At 34.2% G+C, this 24,708-nt stretch overlaps 2 protein-coding genes across 12 annotated transcripts; both read left to right on the top strand.

Annotated features, from left to right (window-relative positions):
- Nucleotides 1-515: 515 nt before the first annotated feature.
- LOC129893924 (neutral ceramidase 2-like) lies at nucleotides 516-8,489 on the top strand. Of its 4 annotated transcripts, none has more exons than XM_055969368.1 (10): nucleotides 516-699; nucleotides 1,885-2,283; nucleotides 2,423-2,631; nucleotides 3,180-3,524; nucleotides 4,956-5,220; nucleotides 5,349-5,619; nucleotides 5,714-5,839; nucleotides 6,594-6,657; nucleotides 6,773-6,942; nucleotides 7,708-8,489. In XM_055969368.1, the coding sequence occupies exons 2-10, from the start codon at nucleotides 1,937-1,939 to the stop codon at nucleotides 8,254-8,256; spliced, it is 2,346 nt and encodes a 781-aa protein (XP_055825343.1). In that variant the 5' UTR covers nucleotides 516-699; nucleotides 1,885-1,936; the 3' UTR covers nucleotides 8,257-8,489. The 4 variants fall into 4 exon arrangements, with proteins under 4 accessions (XP_055825343.1, XP_055825341.1, XP_055825342.1 ...); XM_055969366.1 differs by having other exon boundaries at nucleotides 516-705; XM_055969367.1 differs by lacking the exon at nucleotides 516-699 and adding an exon at nucleotides 704-792.
- Nucleotides 8,490-9,803: 1,314 nt separating this feature from the next.
- On the top strand, nucleotides 9,804-18,630 carry LOC129894357 (protein MALE DISCOVERER 2-like). Of its 8 annotated transcripts, XR_008767673.1 has the most exons (17): nucleotides 9,805-10,087; nucleotides 10,241-10,303; nucleotides 10,575-10,806; nucleotides 11,553-11,685; nucleotides 11,884-11,955; nucleotides 12,729-12,872; nucleotides 13,005-13,145; nucleotides 13,320-13,415; nucleotides 13,497-13,555; nucleotides 13,629-14,123; nucleotides 14,636-14,826; nucleotides 14,941-15,073; nucleotides 15,180-15,334; nucleotides 15,415-15,603; nucleotides 16,794-17,083; nucleotides 17,598-17,663; nucleotides 18,612-18,630. XR_008767673.1 is itself a non-coding variant. In XM_055970015.1 (16 exons), exons 3-15 carry the CDS (start codon nucleotides 10,707-10,709, stop codon nucleotides 17,055-17,057), a joined length of 2,172 nt encoding a protein of 723 aa, XP_055825990.1. In that variant the 5' UTR covers nucleotides 9,805-10,087; nucleotides 10,241-10,303; nucleotides 10,575-10,706; the 3' UTR covers nucleotides 17,058-17,083; nucleotides 17,598-17,818. The 8 variants fall into 8 exon arrangements, 7 of the variants coding, with proteins under 7 accessions (XP_055825992.1, XP_055825990.1, XP_055825988.1 ...); XM_055970015.1 differs by lacking the exon at nucleotides 18,612-18,630 and having other exon boundaries at nucleotides 17,598-17,818; XM_055970017.1 differs by lacking the exons at nucleotides 17,598-17,663; nucleotides 18,612-18,630 and having other exon boundaries at nucleotides 9,804-10,087; nucleotides 13,005-13,139; nucleotides 16,794-17,366.
- Nucleotides 18,631-24,708: the final 6,078 nt, after the last annotated feature.

Below are 24,708 nucleotides of genomic sequence, written 5' to 3'. Positions count from 1 at the left end.
TTTCTACCAGAGATCGTTTATCAGTTATTGATCATTATTGGTTTAACCATTTAGGATTTTAACAAACAAAAACATTTAAGATAACTTAAAATAAAGTGACAAATCAAATGAACTATGCACCTAAGTTGACATATTGTATTTTGCTCAAAAACAAACATTGATACATTTTAGAGTAACCGAGAGTTTGAGACAATTAAAAATAAAAGTATAAAACTGAGCCCTAAGTTGAGAGTTTGAGACAATAAAAAATAAAAGTACGAAACTAAGTCCGAAGTCAGGGACTTTATATACCAAATAGTATAAATATAATTAATTAATTTACTATCGTGTTATTAATTATCTCCTAACAAAAAAATTCAAATCCTTAAGAATCGATAATTCCATAATAAAAAAAATCAAACCATTATCGAAACTGCTAAATAAGTAATCGCTTATCAATAAATCAGTAACTTTTTTCCTATTTTAATTATTGATATCGAGTTTGAGTTTTGAATACACGTTTCTTTAGTGCAACTTTGAATATGAAACGGTCTTCTTCCCCAATATTTTCATCCAGTCAGTTGAAAAACCCAATTCACAGCAAAATTTTCTCCAACATTTGATTCTCTCGATCCGATGAACTCGATAATTTCAAGCATACACGTCACCAGCAAACGTGGACGTGGGTCCCGTCGCCAATCCATCACCCATTGAGGAAGTGTAATGGTGAAATGTGAATCGGAAACATCGTTGTTGTAAAATATTATTATTTTCACACTTTAGCAAGGAAAAATGAAGCTTCCTATTATAATTGTAGTTCATTCTTCACTCTTCCGCAACAACCCTTATGTTTTTTCACTTTACTTTATATATGAGTAGCTGATTCAACAAGAATTGCCATAATTAGCACAATTTTGTAGCTCAATTGGTGGAGTATCGGTAATTTCTTAACTTAGGGTTTATGTTTTTTTTGGGTTTCAAGGCGAATCCAGAATTTTTAAGATATTGGGTTGCAATCTTTATGTTGTTTACAATCGAACCCTATTATGGGTTCAAAATGTAGTATTTTATTGAAATTAGTGATTTCTTTTTTCACATATCTATATTCAAGTTTTGTCGAAAATACTGGGTTTTACTTGAACCCAGTACCTTACTCTCTACATTTGCCACTGAGTTGTTTGATCATGGTTAAAATTATCTTATATATATATATATATATAACCCCTTTTGGCTTCTTGGTTTGTTTACTTTTCATATTTTGAAACCCATTAGTAAAATACTGGCTCCACCACTGATAACAGGTGGATTGGTTGGAGTTAGCCTAAAGCTTAGTGTAAAGTTTTGCTTATTTTTTTGATGTTAGAGGAATTCCAATTTGTTTAGCTGAAATATAGAGTAGATGCAATTAGTATTTAAAATTTGAATCTTTAAAGTGTTGGTTGTAATTCATTTTGTTTTAGGAGGATGTGTTGGATTGATTAAGCTGCAAGACAACGTCGTGTTGATAACTTAATGGGATATTCTGTTTCCCCCCTCCTTATCTCCCACTTCATATATATATATATATCATGATCGAGACTAGCTGATTCAACTATAATTGTTTAGCACAATTTGATGCGCCTCTTACTCAGTTTCTTTTCCCAATCCGGTAACTTTTTAGCTTACCTGTAATGTAGGGTTTATATGTTTGGGTTTTGATCATCCTTACTACTAGTTCATTGCTTAAAGGTTGATTTCTTGGGGTTAGGTTAAAGCTAGTAACTGCTTAGTATAAAATTTTGCTTATGTTTGTTGTTTTTAGAGGATTTCTTTATTCTTTGAGATGATATAGATCTTTAGTAGCTGCATTAGTATTTAAAGGTTGAATCTTTAATTTTTTTTTCTTTGAAATTCCTTTTGGTATAGGAAGATGTGTTGAACTGATTAAGCTGGAAAGCAGCGTTGCGTTGTTAACTTGATGGGGGTATCTGTTTGTCTGAAAGGTGAGGTTGGGAGATCTGTAGGGATGATTTGGTTGGCTCTGTTGCTGTTGTTATTATCACAAGGGAATGGAAGAGGAGGAGTGGAAGCTTCCAATTACTTAATTGGGCTTGGAAGCTATGATATAACTGGTCCGGCTGCTGATGTCAACATGATGGGATATGCTAACATGGAACAGATTGTGTCGGGTGTTCACTTCAGATTGCGAGCTCGTACCTTCATTGTAGCTGAACCTCAAGGGAAGCGTGTTGCTTTCGTGAACCTTGATGCTTGCATGGCCTCGCAGATTGTAACCATCAAAGTTCTTGAGAGATTGAAGGCTAGGTACTCGTACCTTCCTTTATATGGTTTATTTATTTCCAGCTGAATCTGTCAAGTATGACATAATGCAAAAACTTCTTGTTATGTACTAAGCCCAATTCCTGTTTGATTTCAAATTTTGTGTCAACTGCTGCTTTTCCAGGTATGGGAATCTTTACACCGAACAAAATGTTGCTATTAGTGGGATTCACACCCATGCTGGCCCTGGTGGTTATCTACAATACGTAGTATATATCGTAACATCTCTGGGTTTTGTCCGTCAATCATTTGATGCTGTAGTTAATGGGATTGAGCAAAGTATCATACAAGCTCATGAAAACCTCCGACCTGGATCAATATTTGTCAATAAAGGTAGGCTGTTGATTTCTTCTGTATCTTTTGCTTGACAATGAGACATAGGATTGCAGCTTTTAGTTTTCTTCTATGTCCAGCTGTCTTAGATCTTTACAATTGTTCATCATGTGTCATCTTAATATTTGTTCTGATGGTTGGTGCCTGTCCTCTTAGTGCTTACTGTCTTCTCTTTGTGGTCTTATGAAACGGAGTGTCTAAGTGCTGCCAGAGAAAATATATTGGGTGTATGTACATGTTACCTGCCGATCTTTAGACTTTTGCTTTGATCTTATTAGTCTGGACTTTGGGGTTTATTTATTTATCTATTATTGTTATCTTTGTTACTAGTATTACTTAATCAACTTTTTTGAGTGGATAGTTTGTGTGCATTCCAGTAAATTGCTCAAGTACTGGTGTCTTTGCTTTTGCTTGTGTTCTTTTCAAGCTTCAATATGGTAAAAAAGAAAAAGAACTATATATTCCACAGCAGGAACTTTGACAGATCTTGGGTAATTAACAAGTTAATCTCAGCATTAGACTAATTGAATTTTGGCTGTCATCAACAGGGGAGCTACTGGATGCTGGTGTGAATCGTAGCCCTAGTGCTTATTTGAATAATCCTGCTGGAGAACGTGGTAAATATAAGTACAATGTTGACAAAGAAATGACCCTTTTAAAGTTTACTGATGATGAATGGGGTCCAGTAGGCAGCTTTAATTGGTTTGCAACTCATGGAACTTCTATGAGTCGAACCAACTCTTTGATTAGTGGGGACAACAAAGGAGCTGCTGCACGGTTTATGGAAGACTGGTTTGATCAGAAAAATACTGAACCATCAAACTTTACTATATCTAAAGCGAGCGAACTTCCCCGAAGAGTCTCAAACATCATACCAATTGTTAGTGGGAAGCGTAAGTGATTTTCTCCTTTTCCATGTGATGAATTATCTCAGTAGAGCCAAAGTGATGATTGGTTACTAATAGTAAATTGTACCTAGATTGCACTTTCCTTGGAGAATTTTGCACCTTCTAGGTTTGATGTATTGAGTTTGTTTTTTTAAACCTCTATAGTATATTACTTAACAGTAACCTTTGACTTGTTTGACATGAGCTATTCTAGTCTCATTATTGAAGTAATTAAACTCATTGTGAACTGATTTAACTAATTTTACTGTCATTATCTGCTTTTCCAGACTCCCAACCTCCACGGAGGTTCTAAGGAACAATTGTGGTGGTTTGAGAGATGGAGATAGGATACTTATAGGTGTTTGGGAGGAATGTGTGGTCAGGGGAAGAGGTTGTAGCAGAAGGTTGGTGCCAAAACTTAGTAGGGTTTGTGAATCTGATGGAGTTTGTTGGAAGAAAAACTAGAATGAACATAATGTCTTGTAAACGTGTCGGGAGATTAATATAGGGACTAAATGTAGACATCGTCTGACTCACATCTACGAGAAGTGGAAGGTTTTTTGCCCATTGTGTATGACTCTTATCAAGTAGTTGCGTCTAACTGTAATACTCCCTCTGTCCCATATTAGATGGGCATCTTACTAAAAATATTTATTTCATATTACTTGATCACTTACTAAATCAGGATAGAATTAATTAATTTTTCCCATTTTACCCCTACAATTAATATGGCCTTTGGAAGTTTAAACAAATTTTGAAGATCCAATTTTTTTTTTCAACAGACTAATTAATATGAACAAAGGGCAAAATAGTAAAGTTGATCAATCTATTAATGATTTCTTAATCATCGTGTAAAATAGAAAGTGCCAATCTAATATGCGATGGAGGGAGTAACAATTTCCAAGATTGACTTTTTACCTAGACGTTGGAGTTGATGCTCGGGTTATTTGGATTGGAAGGCGAAAAGGTGAAACACAACGGGCAGGTTGTGTAGCTATTTTGTACCGAAAAGGTAGGAATAGAAGTGTGTGGTCTCAGCTTTTCCAAATAGTTATGCATTGAGTATGACTCCAAGGTGGTCTTTGTTCCCTGGACCTGGGCTGCAGATGAGGGCTAGTCTTGTCATCTTGAGGTTCGTGCGGTTGGTGAGCGGAACCATACAGTCTTTACATAAAACACTAGATGCACATAAGGTGCTGATAAAGTGGAATCATGGACTGCATTCTTCATCAATTATGAGTGAAGTATGGTAACATGTTCCAATTTCTAATCCATAGAGTTCTTCTCTGGACCTTTCACTTTCTGTTTGGGATAAATAAAATAATGTAAATAAGAGAAAGCTCAGAGGACAATAGGACTAGATTGCTGCTGAAAGTTGAAAAAAATATTTTTTTCATAACTAAGGACACTCATTAATCAGATTGTAATTAAATGCAGATCATGAGCTACTAGAACTTGCTGCTTCTTTCCAGTCTTCTCCAGGTAAGCCAGTCACAAGGTTAATGAGCGTGGCCAGACGTGTCAGAAGTGCCTTAAGGTTGGCTGATCGGCCGAAATTTGTTTCTGCTTTTTGTCAATCCAACTGTGGTGATGTAAGTCCCAATGTGCTCGGTGCGTTCTGCATAGACACAGGGCTTCCTTGTGACTTCAATCATAGTACATGCGGTGGAAAGAACGAGTTATGTTATGGTCGAGGACCAGGGTATTCATTATAGTCTTTTACTTTGATTTAGGATAATTTCAATCTTTGTTTAGTACTATTTGGATAGTTTGATCATAATGTCCCCGTTGCTGCGATGATTCATAATGTCATCCTTTGTTTGGTGGTAGATACCCAGATGAATTTGAGAGTACACGCATCATTGGGGAGAGACAATTTAAAAAAGCTGTTGAGCTTTTCGATAAAGCAACAGAGCAAGTAAAGGGCAAGATTGATTTTCGTCACACCTATGTGGACTTCTCCAATCTTGAGGTGACAGTTACAAAAGAGGGTGGTAGTACTGAAACAGTTAAAACCTGTCCTCCTGCAATGGGGTTTGCATTTGCTGCCGGTACAACTGATGGGCCCGGAGCATTTGATTTTAAGCAGGGAGATGACCAGGTATTAAAACAGATTTTTCTTGTTTATTTGACCATTATCAATCAGAGTGAATGAAGTGCTTTCTGTTTGCTCATCTTACTGGAAAAATCTTCAGGGAAATGCTTTCTGGAGGTTGGTGCGAAACTTGCTTAAAACACCAGGCGCCGAACAAATTAAGTGTCAACATCCGAAGCCCATTTTGCTTGATACTGGTGAAATGAAGGTTCCCTATGATTGGGCAGTAAGTAGCTTTCTTGCTCTGTCACTTGTTAAATATTTCCGCACGTAGAGGATCTCTAGCATCAAACAGTTATATGTTCTTCTTCCTCAAGTTCCTATTTGTAGAATGCATGTGCACTTGTGATTTCCGACTGAAAGGACTACTTAAATCTTTTTGTCAGGAAGAGTGCCTGAATGAAGAAAATGTAATTCGGAATCTCAAATATGTTAAAATACTTTGGGACAATAGAACACATGTTGCTTAATTGATTGTTCTCATTTCGAAATTTTAGGGCAAAAGTAGAAATTGGATTATTATTCTACCACTATACCAGTTGACAACTAAGCCTATACAACTTGAAATCCATAGATTGTGTTGTCAAGCTTTACAATTTTCATCTCACTTTAACCATATGTACGGGCAGATATAGACTAGAGGGAGAGATAATGGTACTGTCTGTATTTCCTGCTAATGATGAGAAGGTTTAAACTTCGTACGGTTGCTAACTGAAGAAAAGAAGTATTTGGACTTTGATAAAAGAGAGTGATGGGAAGTCTTTGTCCTGCTCAACAATATGATATTCAATGAATTGCTGCTATAGAGAAGCATAAGATTCATTTTCTGGCTAACTACTTGCCATAATTGTTTTTTTTGCTTCAATACGTAAAAGCCTAATCCAAATGCGCAAACCTCCCACTAAAATACTCGACACCCTCTACATGATGTCTTGTTTATAATGTTCAATGATTGATTCCTTTGTTTTCCATTTTTGCAGCCTTCAATACTTCCTGTTCAGATTCTAAGAATAGGGCAGCTGGTCATTCTCAGTGTTCCTGGAGGTATCAATCAAGACTTGCGATCTCTTTTATTTCTGGTGATTTCTTATGCAGTGGCAGATCCTTAGATGTCTTCTTCTCATACCTCACGTAATTTTTCCTTTTATGCTCACAACAGAATTCACTACAATGGCGGGTAGACGCCTGCGAGATACTGTGAAAATGGTGCTCACGAGTGGGGGTACCAAGGAGTTTGATAGCAATATTCATGTTATGCTTGCTGGATTGACTAATACATATTCACAATATATAACCACCTTTGAGGAGTACGAGATTCAGAGATATGAGGTCAGTTAATTAGAAATTATAGTGCATCGGTTATAATATAAAGTTCAGAGAAGTCCGGTATACTCATTGCACATTAGTATGTACCTAAAGCATGTAAAACCCTCTTTTCCGTCCAATTTTCAGAGTCATGAAAAAAGAAATAAAGGGACTTGGTATCTTATAGCGTAAGGCTTTAAATACAGCCATTCTCTTGCAACCTCGATATAGTTCTCCCAAAAATGTGCATATTTAAGTCTAAATGTTACAGGAGCTTCAGAAATTTTTGGGAGACGTAGTTGACATTTATTGTTTGAAAATAGTGTACGACACTAAATACTGACTCAAATAGTATCTATTGCAATGAGGTTAAGAATAAGGCAATAGAAAAGTCTTATCATTCTCATCTCGAACAATGAGCTGAATTATATGGCACACTCCTATAACTACACCTTCGTCTTTTTAGTTGCAATCACTCTCTGCTGCTAGCTTATTTTTCCCGTCCTATGGAAGGTAGAGCGTACGCAGACCTTACACGTACCTCTTGGAGGTAGAAAGGCTGTTTCCGAAAGACTCTCGGCTCAAAATTAGCATATTTGTTTGTTAGCAACACCCAAAAATTGTTTTTTTCCTACTTTTCTCTTCTGAAATTAGGACATTAAGGCCAAAACTTAAAAGAACCTCTTTTATCATGTTAATGCAATTAGTTGTCTCTTGGAACTAGCACATTTTAAATGTGCAATAAGTTGCTTTACTATTGATCTTAAATAACTTTGCGCGTTTTTTTAGGGTGCCTCTACACTGTACGGTCCACATACACTTAGCGCTTACATCCAACAGTTCAAGACGCTAGCGTCTGCTCTTATCACAGGAAAGAACTTGCAAGCAGGCCCTCAACCCCCTGATTTGCTAGAAAAGCAGATAAGCTTGTTGGCACCTGTTGTAATGGACGCGGCACCATTTGGTTCCAAATTCGGCGACTTAATCACCGATGTTCCTCAAAGTTCCATGTTCAAGAGGGGTGACCTTGTCTCGGTTTCTTTCTGGTCAGCATGCCCCAGAAATGATCTCATGACTGAAGGTACATTTGCCCTCGTCGAGATTCTTCATGGAAAGGACACTTGGGTGCCTGCTTATGATGACGATGATTTCTGCCTTCGGTTTATATGGTCGAGACCTGCTAAACTCAGCCCTCGTAGTAAGGCAACAATCGAGTGGAGGATACCAGAATCAGCTGCTTCAGGTGTGTATAGAATCAGACATTTTGGTGCTGCAAAGGCTCTTTTGGGTTCAGTTAAGCATTTTGAAGGTTCATCTAGTGCTTTTGTGGTTGCCTGAATTATGTTGTTTCTAAACCACCTCTTGCAGAAATGTAAGCTAAGATTGTGTATAATAGAGCCTTGTGGTGTCCGATCCTTCCCCCGACCCCTCACATCGTGGGAGCTTAGTATACCAGTCTGCCCAACACATATACCTAAATTGATAAAGTGCAAGGTTATACCACGTTGCTAGTTGTTTTGTTTATAATATGAATGTTAATTTATAAAAATGTTATTTCTACTGTCTCATTATTATTCATACTTTTCTTTTTAATATAAGCTTATTCTTCGTATTGCTCATGCGTGACATAATAAAACGACGGAAAATGCATATTTATCAAAACAATACATTAAAATAATACGATACATTATAAAATAAATCCAACAAGTTTGGTTCTGCAAAACTTCATTTTCAAGTGCTCCATCTTCAACAAAACCAAGAAGGTGAGTTTAGAGGTGGATTCACAATATCAAATTTATGAGTGTCTACAATAATTCTAAATTAATATAAAATAATAATTGAATATATAATTAAATATTTTAATACGTATAGAGGGTATACTGATTACTGATAACAGAAAATAAATCTGAGAGCTGTCGTGGTACAGCATGAGTGTGTTTTGCCAAGTCCTCTGTGATCTGATCCTCTTTTTTGGGACAGCCTAATAAAAAAAAGTGTATCAAGAGATAAATAAAATATTTTTTTTCGTTTCAATTAGTTTGTACTATTTTTTTTCATAATTCATTTAAAAAAGAATATTTTTTTTTTCGTAACTTTTTAGTTTTAACTTTTCAACGGATATATTTAAAACTATAAAATTGTCGAGTTTTTTTTAATATATTTAACATATCTTTATATTAAGATCACAAAATTTCAAAGTTTTTTTTAAAAAAATTTCGTGTCAAGTTAAAATAAAATAATCAAATTAAACACGGGGAGTATATCTTCGACAACAAAAAAAAAAGAAATTAATCAAATTATCTTACTATATCTTTGGATAATGATTGCGAATTTGTTTAATGTTTTTTTATTCTTAAAGTGGCAAGCACGCACGCACGTACAAAGAGTCAAAGACAGTGTCAAAAATAAAATTAAAATTCGACTCCAATATAATAGCTCGCATATTATATGATAACGATAAATTGTATTAAATAAATTTCATCTAATGAGCTCAGTTAAAAAATATGAAGAAAGTTTCAAATCTGAAACTCGACATTTGAGAGATTCTAATGCGATCTCTTGACCGAAAAAGCATAAAAGGGATTTTGAATTTAAGATCTTTATAAATTTTAATGTCAATTATGTGAGATTAGTTCAATCAAAAAATCATAAAAAAATTGCAAATTTGAGTTAGAGATCCCTCTATTTGGGAAATCCACTACACAATCAACTCGGTCATCATCGGTAATATTATATCAATTCTAAAATTATATTTAAACAATTTCTAAAAATAGTAACTTATTAAAAAAAAAAGATTTGCTAAAATTAAACCCCTAAAAACGCGTATTATACGAGTCAGGAAAAAATGGTGGGCTGTGAGAAAAAACTGAAAACAGAAAAAAAACAAAACAAAAAAACTTTTTTTCTTAGAGAGAGAAAAGAAGAGAGAAATCTTTTTCCTTTTTTTCTCTTTTTTTCCCTTCACCTCAACCCTCTTTCTCAGGGATGGTCGAAGAGAGTTCCTCTTCTGAGATCATCCTGAATACAGCCGTCAACAAAAAATATTCCAAAAAAAAAATTCTTTTTTTTGGATTTTAATTCTACATTTCATAAAAAAATCCCACATTTTCCATTTGCTTAAATTTTTTGATTTTTTTTCCAAGAATTTGGCCTCTGTTTGCTTTTTCTGGTTAATCTTTTATCTTTCATCCTTTACACCTTTTTCTTGAATTTCTGTTTGCTTGCTTGAGAATATGGTTATCTTATGATCACCTTTTTTCCTTTCCCCCCCAAAAAGATTCAATTTTTATTAATTCTTGTTGTTTTGTGTTTGCATTTTCAGCTAAAAATTGAATCTTGGAAATTTTGAGGACTTGGGGTTTCTGCAATGATGGAGAAAACAGAGGTAATATAGCCTAAATTATAGAAATGTTGAGAAAATGAGAGACCCCATTAAAGGGCGGAGCCAGGTAGGACCAAATGGTTCATACGACAGAAAATTACAGTGTTTATACGTGGTTAAAATTGATTGTATGTACACAGTACATATATATATTAGATGTTGATCCCCATTCACCTTGTTTGTGTGTTTAGTTCTTTATATTTTGAATTTCATTACTGAAAATATTATAGTTGATTATGTTTGTAATCTTTTTTAGTTTTTGTGTCTAGTATAGAGTTGTGCAGATAAGTAAATGTGTTATCGTGTGTCCGAGTGATTTTCGTTGCTCGGAGGAGAGTCATTTCATACCGAGAAAACTGGCGATTTTGTGTGAGAATTTGTTCAGAATCCTGGCTGTTGACAAGAAATGAGGAGTAGATGGAACATTTATGGAATCAAGTTGTTGTTTCTTACTATTTTGATTCTTCTTTTGGAGGTTCATGAATGTTGCACTCTTAATTCTGAAGGTAGTTACTATTCTCTAGTTTCTTTCTTTTTTACTTTTGGATGACCATAGTGTTCGCCGTTTGGGCCAGCTTGCATGCACCTCAATTGTTTCACTATATACCCTGTACCTCCAACCAACATAGGTATTAGTTACTATGCCCATCGAGTCTGAGGCATATGAGATGTGTTGGATGTGCAAATAAAGTCCTACATTGGTAGCTGAAAAGATTGGAAAGCTACATATTAGGTGTAGGATCTCTTAACATGGTATGAGGCCTTTGAGGAAAACCGTGCGGGCTTGCCCCAAAGCGGACAATATCGCACCATGTTAAGAGCATCTTTGTGTTGACTTAGCCCAACAAGACAAAATCACTTACTCCCTCCATCCGAATTTATATGGTCATGTTTTGTTGGACACAGAGTTTAAGAAAGAAAGAAAGAATTTTGTTGTTTCTGCTCTAAAACAAGGTATAGACATTTGTGTGTGGGTGTAATTTGAATATTAAGATTAAATTAATCTGAACATGGAAAGATGTTATTCATTTTGTGACAAACTATAAAGGAAAATGTGCTGCATAAATTGAGATAGAGGGAGTTGAGTTATTGGTCTTTTCTGGGATATGAACCTTGATCTTTCATGTTTTTTACTCACTTAGGGCTGCGTCGTCTGTCTCCCCGGACCGAGGTCTAGTCTCTAGTTTCTTTTGTCTATTCAAGTTATTGGCTTATTCTTTGTTTTGCTGATCACTGTTGATTTGAGAAACAGGATTGTCGTTGTTCGAATTCAAATTGAATGTGTATTCTGATCCAAATGGAGTTCTTGAAAACTGGAATGCTGATCACTGTGACCCATGCATGTGGTCTGGTGTTGAGTGCCTGGATGGGAAAGTGCAAATCCTGTAAGTCTCTTGTTATGCATACTAAAATTTTCTAGTTTAATTGTTTTGTCAATAAACTTTCTCTATTGGTTAGTGTTTGTTGATTTGATTTATGGAACCAGTCTGTTGAACTAATAATAATAAACCAAATGCTGCACACTGAAATTGTTTGTTTCGACTCTTATGTCGTTAAACCTTTCTTTTTTTTGTTCTGTTCAGAAATCTCCATGGATGTTCTTTGGAAGGAACCCTGACATCAGAGCTTGGAAATCTTACTCACTTGAGATCACTGTAAGCTTTATGTCACGGACTTAGACTCTAGTTTTTTCTCCCTTCTTCATGATCAAGTGGCGGGTCATGACATTTAGCTATGCTAATATGCTTTTTTTTTACTCTTGCTCAAAAAGTAGTGTTATTTTTTACATGAACCGTCGTCTGTAGAAGGTTGTCATAATCTTTGAATAGACTTTTATCTTCTTATGTAAATTCGAAAGAACGTAAGGGGTCGTTTGGTGTATGGTGGACAGCATAGATAGTCCTGGGATAAAAAAATTGTACGGGCTTATCCCTTGTTTGGTTCTTAATCCTGGGATGAGTTATATCAGGATTAGTAATTAGTATCGGGATAGGTTATCCACATCAGAGGGTGGAATAATAGTACCGGGATTAGTTATCCTAGGATAAAACAATGAAAATGACAAAAATACTCCTAAGGTCCCTCAAACTCTTTTTCTACTAAATAAGGTGGATGGTATTTTTGTAAAAGAACTTTTTCTTCGAAATTTATGCAATGCATGTTATTTTTAATACAACAAACCAAACAATCACTAAGCAATAATACATTACCAGCATAACTAATCCCAACATAACTTGTCTTCAGACCAAACGACCCCTAAGAGTTATCTAGGTCAAGTAAATTGAGAGGTAGGGACAAAGGAGGGATAAGCTTTGGATATCTACTAATCAGCTTTCATCATTTTATATTCTGCATTTAAATTGTTCTCCGCATAAATTGTGTTTGAATCTTAATGGTATTTCTTCTTGCTGTCTGATTGCTTTCACAGCGTGCTCTCAGGGAACCATTTTTTCGGTGCTATTCCTAAAGAATTTGGAAGACTCGGAATGCTGGAAGTGCTTGACTTGCGGGATAATAATTTGGGTGGAACAATTCCAGCAGAAATAGGAGACCTGCAATCACTAAGAATATTGTGAGTGAATGATTTGTTGTGTGCACGATAAACGGTTTGTTGTGTGCATACGGATATATACATATGCATCCACATGTATGATATGAAGTGATTTCAAAATGCTCATCAACCGTGTTTACTTTGTTTTGCCAGGTTGATTCATAACAATAACTTTGAGGAGAGTGTTCCCTTGGAAATCGGGAAGCTTCATTTAGTCACAGAATTACAATTCGACGAAAATCTCACTTCTGCTTTTGCTGCCAGAACTCGCTGTATAAGAAAATTTCGGCATTGGTAGGATTCTTTTAGTTGTTTTAGTACCCTGTCTTCATAGTCGGCTGGTTTTTTGCATATCGGAGGCTGGATAGTCTATCTATGCGGAAACACACTATCTAATTGATCTAGTTCATTTCTCAATTTGGTATTTTGCATGTCTTTCTCTGATACTTTGATGCCTTTTTCCGGCAGCATCTGGCATGGCAGCATGAAACCATTCAAGATGATAAACTCCTTTGTCGAACCAATAAAATGGGCAATTTTGCGTTACCTCAGTTTCTTCCAACTGTAAGTAATTGAATAGTTTTTCACATCACAGGTCATCTAGTTAAGTTTTATCATTGAGAAGCATTTTTTCTATTTCTTTAGGCCATCTCCTGGAACGGGCTTTATGGATGACCGAAAAGACTGCTCTGACAACCTTCCAAGTGAGTAAACACGTCATGTTTTTCAAAAGAATTCTGAAGAATCATTTACAAATAATAATATTTCATTGTCTAGCAGGGTCATCCAGACCTCACTTCATTCACACTATACAGCACCAAGAGGAGATTGCACGCCGTAAGTTGGCTGAACAATCCAGTAACCTTGCTGCTGCTCCTGCCAATATCAAAGGACCGTTGGGTCCTGTCATTCAAATGCCAAGTAGCAGAAGCAGTGGGTCGTTTCGTGCGGTGCCAAATTCCAATGGAACAGATCCTACAAACTTACCATCACCACCTCCACAGTATGAGTCTCAGGACAAATTACAACCTGTGGGACAGTCTGCAAGTGCTGTAAAACAGCCGCCAGCTGTTAAAAAGCCAACTAATAGCCAAGGTCCCCCCGCTGGAAAATCGGAAAGTACTTGGAAGTACGTAGTTGGGATTTGCATTGGAGTAGTTTTGCTCATTCTTGCTGCTTCTGTGTTCTTAATCTGCCGAATCAGAGCAGCTAGAACAATTGGCCCTTGGAAGACTGGATTGAGTGGACAGCTGCAAAAAGCATTTGTTACAGGTACTTTGATCATATTGTGCCGAAAAGTGATACTGCTAATATTCTGTTCCCCACCCTGATACTAGTTGAGTAGTTACAATATTTAGCGTGCGTTACCTTATCTAAAAAATATTCTTAGCGTAGCATTGTTATAACAATTTAATTGGAATAAAGGGTGGTACTGATATTCTTCGTCTTGTGAGGAATTAGAGGACTAATATTGTCAGCGTAGCATTGTTAATTGTTATATACCCTTTTTCACTATATCTTTGCTAGGACGAGAAGGTACAAATGGAACTATTTCCTTCATTCTCACGAGAAGTGAATTAGCTGACTAATGTTTGAAGGCTGGAATCCTCCACTGATACTTCTTCTAAAATGTTACCAATCTTTCCTCATACATTTTGCTTTCTCTAGCTTATATTCCCCCCCACAAATTTCAACGACAACCATAGGAACGTGCAATCCTTTATTTTAATCTGTGATATTTTTCGTCCGTTGTAATTCTCTTGCCTGTGAAAACATTGTTGTAGGGGTTCCAAAACTGAACAGATCCGAGCTTGAAACAGCATGCGAGGATTTTAGCAACATTATTACCAGCGGCGATTCATATATAGTATACAAGGGAACACTGTCAAGCGGAGTGGAGATTGCCGTTATCTCAACTACTATAAGTTCTCTGCAAGATTGGTCCATGCACTCGGAAACAGCCTTCCGGAAGAAGGTTAATCATTTCTTTGCTTTCACAAATTAACCACCTCCAAAATCCTTTTTCATCATACACTTCACTTTTTGATTATTAAACTCATAGATGTTTCTTCATGTTCACCCTGAATAGATCGATACATTTTCACGAGTGAACCACAAGAATTTTGTTAATCTTATTGGATATTGCGAGGAGGATGAACCTTTCACTCGGATGATGGTCTTTGAGTATGCTCCTAATGGATCTCTTTACGAGCATCTTCATGGTAATTAAAACTTTCTAGCAGTGCTATGTTTCAGTTTAATCATTCATGATGGTGTTTTTGGATTTATTACTGAATGACACAAACTACAACTTTTTCAATGATCCAGTTGAAGAAGCTGATCATCTGGACTGGCCTGCGAGGATGAGAACCGTTATGGGTACAGTGTATTGTCTTCAATACATGCATGAATTGAACCCCCCAGTGCCACATTGCAACTTGAATTCAAAGTCCATATTTTTGACCGATGATTATGCTGCTAAGGTCTGCTTCACATGGCTATATATCCCAAACTATGTCATCAAGAAACTTTTACCGACGACTGAGTAATTTTTTTTTAACAGATTACAGAGATTGATTTCTGGTCAGAACTAACAGGCAAGTCGAAGTCCTCTAGCGATGATTTAGAGAATTCTGTGCTGCCGCCGCTTGCTGATCCCGAAACTAATGTCTATAGCCTTGGGATTCTTTTAATAGAAATAATTTCTGGCAAATCCCCTTATTCAGAAGAAAAAGAGTCTCTTCTAAACTGGGTAAATATCCTTTTTCCTTATTTTCATACGTCTTGAACTTAATGTTCTGATCCCTAGGCTGCAATTTTTATGTCTGGCTAGAGCCAGAGGCGGATCTAGAGAAGATTCAAGGGGTTCATCTGAACCCATTGTTGTCATCTCGATCCATAAGTACTATGCAAAAAAACTTCGTGTGTGTGTGTGTATTTTTAGGCTTATTCTGAATCCATCGACAGGAAATTACTTCCATCTCGAACCATAAGTACATATGCCAAAAACCTATGTTGCTCGGAATCTTCAAAAATATTGTTAGTGTGTATTGGATCCACCAAAAGTAGTGCATTTTCGGAGGATCTGACATAGGTGTGTCAATACTTTTAGAGAATCTGAGCAACATAGCCGGAAACTGTATGCTTGTGTGCGTGTATTAATTAGGCTCATTTTGTACCCACTGATAGGAAATTGCTTTCATCTCGAACCATAAGTACATATTTCAAAAACCTATGTTGCCGGGGACTCATCAAAAATGTTGTCAGGTGCGTGTCGGATCCTCCAAAAGTAGTGCATTTTTGGAGGATCTGGCATGGGTGCGTCCAATTTTTTAGGGAGTCCAAGCAACGAAGCTGGAAAGCTTATGCTTGTGTGCGTGTATTAATTAGGTTCATTCTGTACCCACTGACAGAAAATTGCTTTCATATCTAACTTTAAGTACATATGCCAAAAACCTATGTTTCTTGTCCTCATCAAAAATGCTACCAGGTACGCGTCGGGTCCTCCAAAAGTAGTGCATTTTTGGTGGATTTGGCACGGGTGCGTCTATATTTTAGAGAGCCAGTAACATAGCTGAAAACTTTATGCTTGTCTGCGTGTATTAATTAGGCTCATTTTGCACCCACAGACAGGCAACTGCTTTCATCTCGAACCATAAGTACATATACCAGAAACCTATGTTGGTCGGACTCTTCAAATTTTCCACGTGGTGCGTGTCGGATCCTCCAAAAGTAGTGCATTTTTGGAGGATCCAACACGAGCGCGACAACATTTTTGGATAGTCAGAGCAACATAGCCAACAACTTTATGCTTATGTGTGTGTATAAATTAGGCTCGTTCTGAACTCGCTGTCACTGAATCCTGAATTCGCCTCTGGATAGAGCCGATTCGTTAAACTTCCTTATACAATTTATAAACATCATAACCATGGCTGTTTTCAGGCGGCACAATATTTTCGTCACGACAAGCAGAATATCGCCTCACTGGTGGATCCATTATTGAAGTCTTTCAAGAATAATGAGCTTATGGTTATTTGTGAAGTAATTGAACAATGTCTTCAAGAAGATCCAAGGAAGAGACCAACTATTAAAGAATCCATTGATAAATTAAGGGAAGCAATTGATGTATCACCACATGCTGCAGTTCCAAGGCTTTCTCCTCTGTGGTGGGCTGAACTTGAGTTATTATCCAGCGAGGCAGCGTGATCCGGCTTAATTTGTCCGTCTACTTTGTAAGTTTGAGTACGTACGTGTTGTTTTACTACGTATGAATACGGAAATACACCGTTTCTCTTAAACCCCCTCGGGGTAGTTGTATCTAACTATCCTCTACATATCTTTATGATCTAAATTGGTTTATTCTTTTATCATTTGTATTGAGAAGAACCGTGACGATTCATATAGTTGATCTCAGCTTGTTTGGAATTCAGGCGTAATTGACGCGTACATTGGTTTATTCTTTTATTGTTTGAGTAACATTAACAGTGAGGATTCATATAGCCAAACCTTCTTGTTCGGAATTGAGGCATAGTTGTTGTTGTTGTTGTTGTTGTATATTATTGGTTTATTCTTTTATTATTATTTTGTCTTTGCCAAGAATGGCATTTTTTCATTTATTTGTAGGGATATTTTGTGTTCTATGCCCTTTTATGATCAAGAATGTGTGTTTGTGTCTCCATCTTTGTGTATTTCTTCTGCATAGATTCTTTAAAGCCATGTGGCTCAGACTCTTCAAAAATGTGTTAGGTGTGTGCCGGCATTTTTGGAGGATCTGGCGACATTTTTGGAGAATGAGAGCAACATAGTTTTGAAGTAAGCAGAATCTTATTTAACCTTATACTCTTTCTTGATTCTAGGTTTTTGTCAGACTTTTATTTGCTTTATATACTTGTTTAAAGTGCTATTGTAGTTGTTTTACCTGTTGATGGAGTCGAGAAGTTTTGGTTTATTTTGATTCTCTCACGACTTTATGTATATTGGGATGAATTTAAGTTATATACATTGATAATATATTTTTTTTTTACACTATCAATGAATCTTAACTTGTGATAGCAAATTATTTGTTATTTAATATTTTTATCCGATTACCAATTAGTGCTTATGAAAAGATTTAACGGTAATTACCTAAGTTGTTTTCTCTCCTATTTATCTTTGTATGTGTGTGAATCTACTTTATTCAGATTCTTTGGAAATATTGACGACCAAAGGTTGAATCTTTCAAAAATAATATACTTTTTTGAAGGATTCGGGTATGATAATATTTTTGAAAAGACCGAGCAACATAGACATGAATGCATACTATAATTTATTTAAAAACAAACAATGCATTCAAGTAATTACTTTATAGGTAACATATTGTATAAATATCTTTTAATTAAACACTATTAGTGTATCTAACTTGTAGTAAATATGGTTAATCTGTTGAAATCAACGTATTTTGAGTAGTACTTTTTGTCATAAATACTTTTGAAAAGACGCTTTAATAGAGCAACACATTATATTTGTCTAAACAAATCATTTTGAGAAATGCTTTGCAATTTGTGTTTGATCAATTTTTTTTTTCAAAATACAATTTTAAAGTATTAAATTGTTGTTGAATCTTGATGCGTACTTTAGTAAGAGTATGATGAATTTAGTGATCGTAATTATCTATCCATTCAAGTGCTTCAATGGGCTTTGTCTTTTTTTTAAATTTTTTATTATAATTAAATAACCGGTTCAAATAAAAAAAAAAGCAGTTAATGATGTGTTCATTGCCAGGGTCAGGGGCGAAGCCACATGGTTGCTAAGAGGTTCGAACCCCCTTCGGCGAAAAACTATACTATTTATATATGGTTAAAATAATTTTTTATGTATAAATAGTAGATGTCGAATCTTCTTCGGCTGGTTCATGTGTCTACGTCTTCAGATTTTGAATTCCCTTACTGAAAATCCTGACTCCGCCACTGACCAAGATAAATGTTTTTCTTTCCTTTCACACTTTTTTTCTCCATTTTTTTAATCTTAAAAATTGTGTAATGCTTACTCTTAAACTCTTCGTCTATGCTTTTAATACATGGAGTTCAATAAGCATATTTTGTGGGGTACGAAAATGGAATTCACAATAGTCAGAGATAAAAAATTCATATTAGAAAATATAAGTAACGAGCCTTTTTTGAACCTCCAAGGATAAAGATACATAAATATCTATTTGATCTCCATCAAAATCGATATTGAATCCCTTGCAACTAATAAATTACAAGTTCATGAATCCGACCTATTTAGCAGAAAAATTGATATTCCTTGTTTAATATCTAAAAATTATTTATTAACCGAACAGACTATTAAATTCTTTTTTCCATAGAAGTTGGCAATTTGTTTTTCCCCCCCTATTATCGTGAAGGAGAAAGACAAAATCTTGGTACTACTGCTACCACGAATTGCAAATGAGTAGCCACGTGAAGAGGTCTTTTTCTTTTTTGATATTTAATATTTATATTAAAGTAATTATATTTAAATTTATATTTTGCAGGCTATTTCTAAAGATGACACCAATTTTTATTTCTTGTGTGATGATTATACACATTTTCCATCGTTTTGGATTCTTTCAATTTATTCTTTATAGATTATGTTAAAAAAAATTGATGCAAAATAAAAAAAGTTGAGGATACATCATTATTTTTGTTTTTTTCTTTTCAGCAAACAAAAGACATTTCCATTTTAGTTGGGAGATGGACGTCATTGCCAACTTTATTTGTTAAAGTAAGATTTTCAAATGTGAATGAGTTGTAAAATGAAATAAATATTAGATAAAAAATAGAAGAAATAATTTAAAGACCTTCCTTTAAATTCCGTTTTATCACATTCAATTCTTCTGTGATTTACTATATTAGGTTTGTTTTCCTTTTTTTCATTTTCTTGTATTTCTTAAACCTATTTAAATTAATATAAATTAATTCAAATTTGACAAATTTTCTCTTCTTTATATTAGCTTTACCATATTAATGAATATAATCAAAAAAATAATTTATTTAACAAATACTTTAAAAATTAAAATCAATACAAAAAAATTCCTTAAAAATAAATCAATACAAATAAATTTCCTTAAGAATAAATCAACACAAATTTATTTCTTTCAAAAAATAAAATCACCGGTGAAGATGAAGAGTTATTGCCTTGAAAATTATTACTGTAGTTTACTTGACTTGACTTATGAGATTTAGTTTGGTAAAAATCTTTTGAGATTTAGTTTTGTAAAAATAATAATTAGTCAGTATAAATGTGTATATGTGTACTCCGTAATAATTTATTTTCCCTAATTTATTTTTGAAGTATTTGTTAAAGAAGTTATCTTTTCGATAATATACATCAAGAAGAAATTAATATAAAAAAGATAAATTTATCATGTTTAAATTAATTAATATATATATTTTAATTGTGTTTAAACAATATTTACAAAAAAAAAAGAAGGGAGTTAGACATAATATCAAACCATAGAAGAGGTGAAATTATTCCTTCAATTTTTTCCCCTAGTATTTATTATTCATTTTACAACTCTAACTTATTAAGATTCACATTTGAAAATCTCACTTTAACAAATAAAGTGTTTCCTACCATAAATCTTATTTCGTCATTTGCAAATCATTTGAAATATACTTTTATCTTTGTCTCAAATTATGTGAAACACATTTTTTTTAATCCGTTCAAAAAAAATGTTACATTTGTATAATTACAAATAACTTTACTTTAAATTTTTTCATTTACCTTAATGAAATAGTTAATAGCTACACATATGTCTACAATTTGTTTTAGGCCATAAATCAATTGCAGTTATTCTTTTTTAAACTCAGTATTGAGTCAAATAATATCATATAAATTGAGATGGAAAAAGTGTATTAGTATTTTACTGCTACATATTTTAAATATTGAAACTTTTGTATTTGCAAAAAAATAATAATGAAGTATTTACATGAAATAATAAATTTCACTTGTCGAATTTAAACTTTTTCCTAGTAAAACTCATGTATTAACATAAATACATATTTTTTTTTCAACTTCAACTTCAAATACTTTTATTTTTTTAATTCTAACCAAATATTATCCAAAATACGTAAGTAATATTTATTATTATATATACTTCATAATGTGGGACTCATTTACTTTTTCTAGTATAACATTGTAAAGTTTTTTTATATTGTAAATCTTTCTAGGACTCATTTACTCAAATTAAAACATTATAAATTTTTCTCATATTCCTTAAAAGTCAAAAATTGTAATGATCATAAAGGTTATTTTTTGAATTTTTTTGTAAATAATCGTTTTACCCCTCCCGATAGCTATTTCGAGTCATAATTGATTAGATTACGATGTTGGTTTTGAAATTTCTTTGAAAAATTGTGATTTATGGAAAGTTTTGAGTTTTAAGATGCTTAAGTTGCCAAATAATAATTTTCGGGGTCTTTTGAAGTTTTGAATCTCAGAATAGAATTTCGTTGATTCCATCAGCTTTGGAATGATGAAATAAGTCTAGGATAGATGTCAGTTTCAGTTTTGGAGTCTTATCGTGGAATTGAGGCTTTAAGTTGAGAAGTTATGAAAATTTAGATCAAGAATTGACTTTGGTCAACATTCAGAGCTCGGATGATCGAAATGGATTTTTAGTGACTCCGTTGGATTTGGAGGACGATTTTAGACCTAGGAGAAGTCTTGGTTAATTTTTCAGAGGTCCCGAACTTGATTTGATAATTTTGAGCCTAAAGTTAGTTTAGTTTCGACTAATCGAATTCCGGATCAAGGAGACCTCGAATTTGAATTTCGACAGTTCTATTGAGTCCGAAACATCAAATTTAGTAGGGTAGTATGTATGATTTATGTGCACGGAATTTCGAATGAATCTCGAGGGTCTATTCAAGAACTTTTCTGCCTTGTGTGATGTTGCTGGTTTTTCTTATGTCTGGTGCATGAATTTTTTTCACTGCAATCGCGGGCCAACCCACACGATCTTGAAGGTGAATGTTTTCTGTGTATCATGATCGCGTAGATGGCCATCTTGATCGCATAGTAGTGTTCCTCTAATCATCGAGATTAGGTGGTGGGCATTCGCGATTGCGAAGGTCAATTAAATGAGTTGACCCAGCTTTATTCATCATGATCGCAGGGACCTGAGTCGCGATCGCAATGGGCAGATGTTACCTGAAAGGTGTTTCTTCCCAAAAGTCAGGAATATACTCATTTTCACCATTTTTAGCTTGTGGGAGCTCGGTAAAGGTGATTTCTTGAGGAAAAATTATTGGGTAATTGTTTTTGAATAAGATTCTTTAATACCCATTAATTATATCTTGGTTTTTACCTTTAATTCATGAATTTTAACTCTAAATTTTGGGGGGGTTTCAAGAATTCAAACTTTTCTTAAAATGGTGATTATGAGTTGAATAAAACTCTGTTTTCGAAATGGTTTTCACTAATGGATTTCAAAAACTTTGGGAAGCATTTTCATGTAAAATTTCCATATTTACCCTTCATATCCGAAATTGGTTTTTGGGTCGATTGCGGCCTAATTTTCAAAATTGATAATTTGTGTCTCATTGTGTTTGTATTCTTATCGAAAATTCATATTTGAATAGATTTTGTTGATTTGAATACTTGACGGAGGGGGAAGACCCAAATTTTGGAGTAGCTTGTGATTGAATTGACGCAAGTGAACTTCTAAATCTTCTTTAAACCTTGTAGAATTTTGTGCTTCTTGTTATGTGTTGGAGAGTAATGAGAATCAATCTGAGTTACTTGCACACTATGATTGATCTTAATAATGATGAAAAAGGGTAATAAAATGACAATTTGATGACTTATATAGATGTGATTAATGTGATGAAGATCTTGATACATTAGTGGAAATGTAACGTGATTTTCTTGATATAAATTGCATGTTGTTATGGTAATAATCATATTCTCATATTTGTATGAACATTGTCTATTTGCATTGATTTTGATACACTGTGATGAGATATTATTGATGATTATGCAGAAGAAAAATGATTCCGGTAGATACATGGACCATGTGAGTTTCCCATGGGTTCCTGCATGCTAGTCAACATATGTGTATCATTAGGACAGACATGCATGATCACTATACGTGACATCTCATTGCATTGCACATCATTTGTCATTTGTGAACTTGTGTTTACCCCTTGGTGTTTCTGTGATTGCTATACTTGATTCTGATATGATTTGTCTAGAGATGTTGTTCTATACCTATTATCGACTTGAGTGCTATATGATATATGAACTGTTAGGTTGGGCTGATTTCTATGCAGGTTGTAGTTGAGGAGATTCAGTTGAGATGACATGAGTACTTGAGTTCTATTTAGCTTTAATTAGTGTTAGTAGTTCGCTTGCTGAGTATCATGCTGTTTGGTACTAACTCCTTGCTTCTACACTTGTGTAGGTTGTAAGCCAGGACCTGTGTGATTTCTTCCTATCCCTACCCATATCTGATGCTATCATCTCGAGTTATCGAGGTAACTGTTGCATCCTTTCGACTACACTCTTACTCTTACTGTGCTTTATTCCTGCTTTTGAAACGAAGACATTTGAGACTACATTTCTTTTTGAATCTCTTGTAATAGATTAGCGGCTTGTACACATGATAACCAATTTTGAAGGAATTTGAGTATATTTATTCATTTTGTTTAAGTTATGCTTTGTATTATAGTATTTACTTGCGTAATTACCTTCCGTTGGATTTTAGGCTGACTCATTTTGGTGGGTTAAAATGAGTGCCATTATGCCCAATTTTAAATCGTGACAAAAACTCATGAGTTTCGCATATTATATGTCAAAATTTATCTTTCAATTTTTTTTTATCTGTCTATACTGAATAAATTATTTATAAAAAATAAATAAGTATAGGAGAGAGTGGGGGTTGGAGGGGGGAGAGGGGGAGGGAATAATACAAGCATAAGACAAATTAAAAGATGATGAGTCACATGCATGATTTAGAGTTCCAAGAATTGTCTTTATAGTTAGTAGAGAACTCATAATAATACACAATATATTAGATATTTTGAAGGCCAAATACATCGACATTATCTCGGTTGGAACTTTATCTCTTACCATACCATATGATCATATTTTGAAGGCCAAAAACATCGACATTATCTCGTTTGGAACTTTATCTCTTACCATATGATCATTAGGTGCGTTTGGCACGAAGGAAAATATTTTTAAATTTTTTATATCAGTAGTTAAGAAAATTCTTTTTGTTTATGTATTGATACAATAAATAAATAAATAAATAATAAATAAATAAAATTTACTTATCTTTTTAGAAAATAATTTTCATAAAAAATATTTCCCTTCCTACCGAACACATTCATGTTCATTTACAATTTGAATAGAAAACTTAGCCATTTATAGCATAATAGGTCTTTGAATTTAAATCCATCAAACATCCTTGTAAAATGAGAGGTGGAGCAATATTTAAAATTTATGACTTTTTGGCTTGTGATGATCTTTCAATTAAATTTATAACTCGTTTTAATAACTCTCTCTCTATATATATATTGAATTTATTCGAATTTATGAGCCATAAAAATAACTATTACTATTTGTATTAGAATAATTTATCTACGTTATACCTCAGAGATGCGTCCATTAATTCGAATTTTGCGTGAACGCGAAATATGCTGAGTACAAAACTATGTCACATTGCATTTTCCAAATCACGAAATGTCCAAACAAAACTACCTACTAACAAATTTACAAGACTCTTGGGACATCTAAAATAAAAATAAAAATAAATTATTTGATTCACACCATATGTATAAAAAAAATACATCCAAAAAAGTTCATTTCTTTATAATATGGCTAGTGAGTTTCT

Source organism: Solanum dulcamara, chromosome 7, assembly GCF_947179165.1.
Source record: "Solanum dulcamara chromosome 7, daSolDulc1.2, whole genome shotgun sequence".
NCBI lineage: Eukaryota > Viridiplantae > Streptophyta > Magnoliopsida > Solanales > Solanaceae > Solanum > Solanum dulcamara.
This window is presented reverse-complemented; position numbering and strand designations above follow the sequence as displayed.